General features: G+C 36.6%; 1 protein-coding gene across 6 annotated transcripts in view; it reads right to left on the reverse strand.

Annotated features, from left to right (window-relative positions):
• Positions 1-8,425, reverse strand: part of SMG7 (SMG7 nonsense mediated mRNA decay factor) — a 90,430-nt gene that overhangs the window by 51,748 nt on the left and 30,257 nt on the right. For 5 of the 6 annotated variants that reach the window (XM_029935221.1, XM_029935223.1, XM_029935225.1 and 2 more), the window contains exon 2: positions 1,608-1,746. The exons of the other annotated variant lie outside the window; for it this stretch is intronic. In XM_029935221.1, the coding sequence (XP_029791081.1) occupies positions 1,608-1,723 (116 nt within the window). In that variant the 5' untranslated portion in view covers positions 1,724-1,746. The remainder of the gene's footprint in view (positions 1-1,607; positions 1,747-8,425) is intronic. 6 annotated transcript variants of the gene reach the window in all.

Below are 8,425 nucleotides of genomic sequence, written 5' to 3' on the forward strand. Positions count from 1 at the left end.
TGAGGAAGACGACAGCATTCAGAGCTGTATCCCTAATAACTAGAATAATGCCTGGTATACAGTAGCTGTTCACTAAATTTTTGTTAAATGAATGGTAAAATGTGCATAATATCGGAAACAATTTTATGCAACAGAAAATGACACAGAATAAAAAGGACTTAGGTCTGGAGATTCTCTCCAAGAAACTTCAATTTCCTCATCTGTAAAACAGGGAAACAAACTCCCTTTCAGAAATGAGAAATAAATAAGACAACCAGTAAGTTACATAAAATAACCTAAGTGAAAACTCTAAGAGGGAGGACTATGCTCTGATTATAACACCACTACTTCAATGAGCAAATTCGTTTTGCTAAACTGGTTTCTGACATAGGATCCTTCCTCAAGCAGCACACGGGGTTGAAGAAGGTGACATTCCAAGATGGCGGTCAAAACTTCTGTCATCTACTACCATATAATGCTAAATGACAAAAGAGAAACTTTACATGTCATGAGGACCACATTCTTAGTATGTACAGAAAATGAAACATTAAAGTTGCAAAATATTTTTTTATTTTCCTTTTTGCTTCTCTCCAAACATTAGTTTTGATTACATAACTTAAATACATTTTAAATACTAGACCTGATAACACATCAAGCAACCTATAAAATACAGTAATGTCATAATTGATTGTAGACTCTAAACTCATCTGTTAAAAATTAACTAAAAGCCTAATGATAATAGAGCTTGTTCATTTAGTTTTTGCTAGGTCCTGTTTACATGCTTTCATATATTATTAAATCTTTAATTCACAAAACAAATCTATCAGGTTAAGTAGTAAGATTATCCTCATTTTGCTAAAAAGGAAACAAGGACACAGAGGAGTTAAATAACTTGCTGAAAGTGACATAAGTAGGAAGTGGCAGAGCTTAGTTTCCACCTCTAGTCTGGTTCCAGCAGCTCTTCTGGAATGGCCTGGCTATAGGTGTCACTGTCATGGTATCAAATTTTAGAGACAACTATCACTTCTCCTTTAAAAGCCCCATTTCTGAGTTGAGATACCTTCACACATTCTGTCATTATAACTGTCATTACAAGTTGCTGTGACAACAGTTTCTAACTCATCATGCGGTTAGAGGTCTACCCTTGCATGCAATCTTTTACCTATTTCTAAATGCAACTGGGAGGCTGGACTGCAGACACAGAGAACTAAAAAGAGCTGATGCTTCCTGCACGCAAATGAAGTGCTATATATGTAATCCAAAACACAAGAAGTTTCATACCAAAGGATAATCCATGGATGGATCGCATGTCCCCACACTCATCATAAATATTCAGAGACCACATATATAAACATAAAAATGCTTATATTTACGTCAGTAAATGTTTTAAAATTTCCTTCAACTACAAGATATAAGTGCTCATGACAAAGTAAACATATGCCAAAGCTCTTGTGAAGCCACATAAGTTAAAAAAAAAAAAAAATTAGCACTCCCCACCCACATTCTGGCCAATATCAAATGTTTCACAAAGTCTCTTTTTTATTAGTGCTCATAGAATATGCATACTTTAACATACATCTCTAAAAGGAATACAGACATGAAGAAATCCCTTTTAATTTTTATCCTACCTAATATTACTTGATTTCAGATGCTCCTCTGATTTCAAGTTTCCGGTCCTCATCTGGGACTTAAATGAAACGTTTTCTCCCACAATGACTATCTGCAAGAACATCCAATTTCTCATAAGGTAGAATGGTTTAAGACATTCTAGACAGAGGAGAGGAGGAAAATATGAGTTAACCCACAATAACAGAGAACTCCTTTGAAAAATAATTATTTTCTCTTTATTTGAAATGATTTAATGTAAAGGCAAATGTAAAATACCATAGCTTTTTTCTTTCTGTATTGTTTCTTAGAATACACATTTTTCAATTGTTTTGTATATATCTAACATTTTAGTTTTAGATCTAAATGTTATCTAATCTCCCCCTCTCTCTGAAACCTGAGCGATCTCTATTAGGACAAACAAATACCAGTTACCCAGCAGGGTTTTTGTAGTTCCAAGGTGAGGGCGCCCTATAGAACACAGAGGCAGACGGTTGGTCCAAACCAGACTGCTTAACAAAGGAAAAACATGTAAAGCAATTATACCACAATTACAGGTGGTATGAATGATGTTTAAATTTTAAAATCGGCTAAAAATGGCAGGTTTTTGGATCTTTATTCACTCACTGAACAAGATTTCGTCATGTTTATGCGCTAAAATATAGCGTGAAGGACTGGGTATACAATGATGAACAAAACAGATACGGTCCCTGCCATGGATTTAAAATTTAATGTGGAGACAGACCCGCAAGGAAGGAGGAGGCAATAAGCGGTAGTGGTTAAAAGCATAGGTGTGCTTGTCACAGTGCATTTACCTGCATGCTGGGAGTAAGTCCAGGCACAGGAAAAACACAGCAAAATTCCTTAAGAACATCAATTTAACTCAAAGATTTGAACAAAGTAAGTTAATATTACTGACTACTGGCTATAATTGCCTACATTTACTATAATTATGTGGCAAATTCTGTGCTCAATGTTCCATATGCAAGATCTCAAAGAATGGGAGTATAATGGAATAGTTAAGTGTCTTGTATTCACAACTGTGTTCAAAGCAAGCTCTGCCACTAACTAGCTGCGTAACCTTAGGAAATTCACTTCTCTATGCCCCAGTTTTGTTAGAAGTATGAAGGAGATAATAAATGTACCTACCTCATTGAAATGTTTTGAGGATTAAATAAGGTAACAGAAATAAAGCCCTTAGGCCTGTTACTTGGTAAGCACCAAAAAATATTAGCTATTACTATCATTATTATCATTATAGTTATTATTAGTCCTCCCAACAATCCTAAGATAGAAATATTATTAATATTCTCATTCTATAAATTAGGAATTTGAAGCTAAGAACTCACAAACTAATCAACTCTAGAATAGAAGACAAAGTTACTAATAATATTTTAATAATAAAACACCAGGCCTAAGAGAAATTGCAAACATGCGAGGAGGTCTATGGGACTTTGTCTCCTTACGTCCAAAGCATGTGTTCAATCTCTGGTGACTTTAGTTGTACTTAGTGGGAAAACCTAAGAAAATATCACATGATAAAACCCAAGCTTCTTTAGCACAGCATGTGAGGTCCCATGGCTCTCCATTTTATACTTTATAACCTAATAAAACTAGATTACTTTTAGTTCATAGCTATTGAGCTCCTCAGTATCTTTATTCATGTTCTTTCACTCAACCTGGAATGCCCTCCTTCCTTCCTTCCTTGTCTGGTTAACCCCTGGTTTTTTGTAATTTTTAAAATGTTTTAATTTATTTCAGAGAGAGAGAGAGAGAGACAGACACACACACACACACACACACACACACACACAGAGAGAGAGAGAGAGAGAGAGAGAGAGAGAGAGAGAAGCCAAAGCAGACTCTAGGCTCTGAGCTGTTATCACAGAGCCCCATAGAGGGCTTGAAGTCGTGAACCATAGTATCATGACCTGAGCCAAAGTTGGATGCTTAACCGCCTGAGCCACCCAGGTGAAACCCCCCGCCCCCCTCTTATTTAAGACTCAGCAGCTTTTATAGGAGGGCTTTGGCTTGACCAAGCACCCCCAGTACATCTTAATGCCCACTTCTATCTCCGCACCCACAGCACTGTGATGAATTATTTCTTCAACTACAGACTGTTCTGTGCAACTCTGTATATCCAGTGCCTAACAATGCCTGCCAAGTTAAAGTGTATCAAATAAATTTATGTTAATTTGGGCTAAAATAGTCTCTTGAAAAGGCCAAGACTCTAAAAATTCAAAGTTTCTCAAAACTGACAGTAGTCTCAAAAGTCTTCCAGGAAAACAATTTGAAAGATTTTTTTTAGCTGATAACCAGGAATGTAACATACTTCTAAATTCACAAAATCTACCATTTTATATAGTCAATTAGGGAAGTCCATGATCATTTACTTGGCTCACTGAAATTCAATTGTTTTCCACACCTTGGGATCTATATAGTACATACAGTACACTACATATTTCTACAGAAATACAAAATCTGAAACCTCAATAGAACATGGATAAATCCAACAACCCAAATGAGTTGAATTTAGATTAAGCTATTAGCTGGAAGGCTATTTCCCCTCATCTTAACTTTGACATTAGATGAGGTATACCAAAACAATGGTTTTCAACTCTACTGAACCCAATGCCTTTGGAGAAAAAAAAAAAACAAAAACACATTCTGTGTAACAACTCTGTACCTTCTGGAAATAAAACACAAGATAATATTAAACTATTTAATACACTAAAAATGAAAACGAAATGCCTTTTAGGCAAAAAGAAAAAAAGGAAAAAACAATTTTCAATAAAATCAGCATCTGAATACATAAGCAAGCAGGTAAGATTCTCTTTGATGTTTTTATGAAGTAACTGCTTGCACACACTTTTAATGGTAAGAGAAGGTTATGAGAATTCCAAAAAAGGCAGAAAAATGGAAACCAAAATATAATTAGACACTAGCACTAAAATGAGTATCAATGTAATAACAGACTAGATTTATTGGAAATGGCAATAAGAGAAAAAAATGACATAGGGGCAACATGACAAGACAAACTACAAAGAGGTGATCTGAAGAAAACAAGTATGTGACTATATCCTTTGATAGGTGACATGGAACAAAAACTACATTTGAAAAAAAGAACAAACAGCCTTTATATATAATATATATATAATATATAAACAAAGTATGTTAAGTAATGTTAGGTTAGTAATGTAATATACATGTATATTATATATGTATATGTAGTGTATATAATACATAAAGTAAGTAGTGTAAAACACCATATAAATTAAGGTTAAACAAAAATAAAGTACTACTTCCCAATGTGGAGTAGGGACATAATATGTGAAATGGACAAGTTAATTAACTCAAATAGCTAGCAATAAAATGCTGTCTGATTTAATTAAATAAAAGAATCTATAAATTATTATAGTACATACAGTATTGTCTACTTCTTGGTGATCTCTGAAATTAAAAATATAAGATATATAAAATCTAGTCTGATTTTTCTGCCCAAAAAAACCCATTATTAACTCATATCTCCAGACATCAGTTTTACCTAGTTGGGTTCCTTCTTTTTCCTATCTGACTGAAAAAAGGGGTGGCATATTAAAATCAAATAATTTAACAAATATTAATAATTTAATAAATTAACAGGTCATAGAGGGCCTATGGACGATTGTTATATTAATATTAATGGCCCCCAATGAATCACACCACCTGGCATCTGCACCTTATTGATTCTCTTCACACACGGGTTCTGGACTGGCCACGTGACTTATTTTACTTTGGCCCACTGGATTTTGCCAATTATGATACAAACAGGCTTGATACATACTTGCGCATTTGTGCCTGACCTTTTGCTAACACCACCACCATGCTATGAAGTTAAGGATGACAGACCACTTGGAAAAAAGAGACTCCGTTTTCCTACCTATCACAGCCATCTCAGTTGAGGGTCCAAACATTTGAGAGGCTGTCTTGGACCATTCAGGTCAGGCTGAGCCATGGCTGACTGAGGCATCCAACTTGATCTTGAAGGCCTGAGACATGAGAAACCTTTGGAGGTGTTGAGCAAAGAGGTGAAATAATCTAACCTAGATTTTAACAGGTTCCGCCTGGCTGCTATATTGAGCACTAACTGAACTGGAGTATTTGGCAGTAGTGGAGATGGTTGTGATCAAGGCTCTGACCAGTAACAGCATTTGCTGAGTGAAGGGGGGAAAAAAAGAAAGAATTTTAAAATGATTCCATTTTCAGCCTAAACAGCTAGAACTGGGGATGTGTCATTTGCTAACAAAAGGAAGATGATACAAGTAGGTATAGGAAGAAAGGAAGAGTCCTTTTGGGACAACAGTGCCTGGCACATAGTATTATATAAGCTCTTGCTATTGTTTTTTTATAACAATGGTAACTCTTGAGAAGATTATTATATATCCAAAAGAATGAACTGGTAGGTAGTTAGAGTCTGGGGTTTACAGGAAAGGTCTGGACTACAGATATTCATTTGGGAGTCATCAGCATACAGACACACCTCATTTTATTGTGCTTTTGCTTTGTTGTACTTCACAGATACTGCGTTGATTTTTTTTGTTTGTTTTTTTGCAAATAGAAGGCTTGTGGCAATCTGGCATCAAACAAGTCTATTGGCACCATTTTTCCAACACCATTTTTGTTCACTTTGTGTCTCTGTGTCACGTTTTGGTAATTCTAACAAGATTTCAAAACTTTTTCAATATTATTATACTTGTTAGGATGATCTGTGATTAGATGTTATTATTACTGTAATTGTTTTGGGGCACCACAAACCATACCCATATAAGACAATGAACGTAATAAATGTTGTGTTCTGATTGCTTCATCAACTGGCCATTCCTCATTTTTCTCTCTCTCCTTTGGCCTTCCTATTCCCTGAGACAATATTGAACCTAGGCCAATTAATAACCTTACAATGGCATCTAAGTGTTCAAATGAAAAGGAAGAGTTGCACGTCTCTCGCTGTACATCAAAAGCTAGAAATGATTTAAGTTGAGTGAGGATGGCATGCTGAAAACCAAGATCGGCCAAAAGCTTATACACACACACACACACACACACACACACACACACACACACAAGTTCTTGAAGGAAATTACAAGTGCTACTCCATCAAACACACAAATAATAAAGCAAAAGAGCTTACTGTGAAAGTCTGAGTGGTCTATATATATCAAACTGGCCACAACCTTCCCTTATGCCAAAGCCTAATCCTGAGCAAGGCCCTAACTCCCTTCAATTCTATGCAGGCTGAGAGGTGAGGAAGCTACAGAAGAAAAGTTGAAAACTTTTGGTTAATGAGTCTGCTTAATGAGGTTTGAGGAAAGAAGCCATCTCCATAACATAAAAGTGAGAGGCGAAGCAGCAGGTCCTGATACAGAAGCTGCAGCAAGTTATCCAGAAGATCTAGCTAAGATAATTCGTGAAGATGAATGAATACACTAAGCAAGACTTTATATGTAGACAAAAGAGCCTTATATCGGAAGAAGATCCCATCTAGGACTTTCATAGCTCCAGAGGAGAAGTCAATGCCAGGTGTCAAAACTTCAAAGGACAGGCTGACTCTTGTTAGGGGCTAATGCAGCTGGTGACTTGAAGTTGAAGCCAATGCTCATTGACCATTCCAAAAGTCCTAAGGCCCCTAAGAACTATGCCAAATCTACTCGGCCTGTGTGCTCTATAAATGGAACCACAAAGCCTGGATGGTGAACATATCTATTTACAACATGATTTACTGAACAAACATTCAATTAGGTTGGTTTTTTTTGTTTGTTTGTTTTTGAGAGAGAGAGAGAGAGAGAGAGAGAGAGAGAGAGAGAGAGACAAAGAAAGAAAGAATGAATATCCCAAGCAGGCTCCACGTTGTCAGCACAGACATGATCTCATGAACAATGAGATCATGACCTGAGCTGAAAGTAAGGGTCACACACTTAACCAACTGAGCCACACAGTGGTCCCTACTGAATATTTTAAACCCACTGTTGAGACCTACTGCTCAGAAAGAAAGATTCCTTTCAAAATATTACTGCCACTGACAATACGCCTGGTCACCAAAGAACTCTGATAGAGATGGACAACAAGATTAATGCTATTTTCATGCCTGCTAACACAACATCTGTTCTGTAGCCACTGGATCAAAGAGCAATTAAGATTTTTTCAAGACTTATTTAAAAAATATATTTCATAACACTATAGCTGAAGTGACTCCTCTAATGGATCTGAGCAAAGTCAACTGAAAACCTTCTGGGAAGAATTCCCCATCCTAGATGCCATTAAGAGCATTCAAGATTCATGTAAAAGGCCAAAATATCAACATTAACAGGAGTTTGTAAGAAGCTGATTACAACCCTAACGAGATGACTTTGAAGAGTTCAAGAAAATGTGATGGAAACAGCAAGAACATGAGAATTAAAAGTGGAGCTTGAAGAGGGAACTTAATTGCTGCAAATCTCACAACAAAATTTGAATGGATGAGGAGCTGATTCTGGCAAATGCGCAGAGATTTCTTTTTTTTTTTTTCCATAATATTTTATTGTTAAATTGTTTTCCATACAACACCCAGTGCTCTTCCCCTCAAGTGCCCTCCACCATCACCACCACCTGTCTTCCCCCCTCCCCCCTCCCCCCCAACCCTCAGTTCATTCTCAGCTTTCAATTGTCTCTCAAGTTCTGCATCCCTCTCTCTCCCCAACTCTCTCTCCCTCCTCCGTTCCCCCTGGTTCTCCATTAGGTCTCTCTTGTTTTCCTGCTAGACCTATGAGTGCAAACATATGGTTTCTGTCCTTCTCTGCCTGGCTTACTTCACTCAGCATGACACCCT

This window comes from Suricata suricatta, chromosome 3, assembly GCF_006229205.1.
Source record: "Suricata suricatta isolate VVHF042 chromosome 3, meerkat_22Aug2017_6uvM2_HiC, whole genome shotgun sequence".
NCBI classification, from domain to species: Eukaryota; Metazoa; Chordata; class Mammalia; order Carnivora; family Herpestidae; genus Suricata; species Suricata suricatta.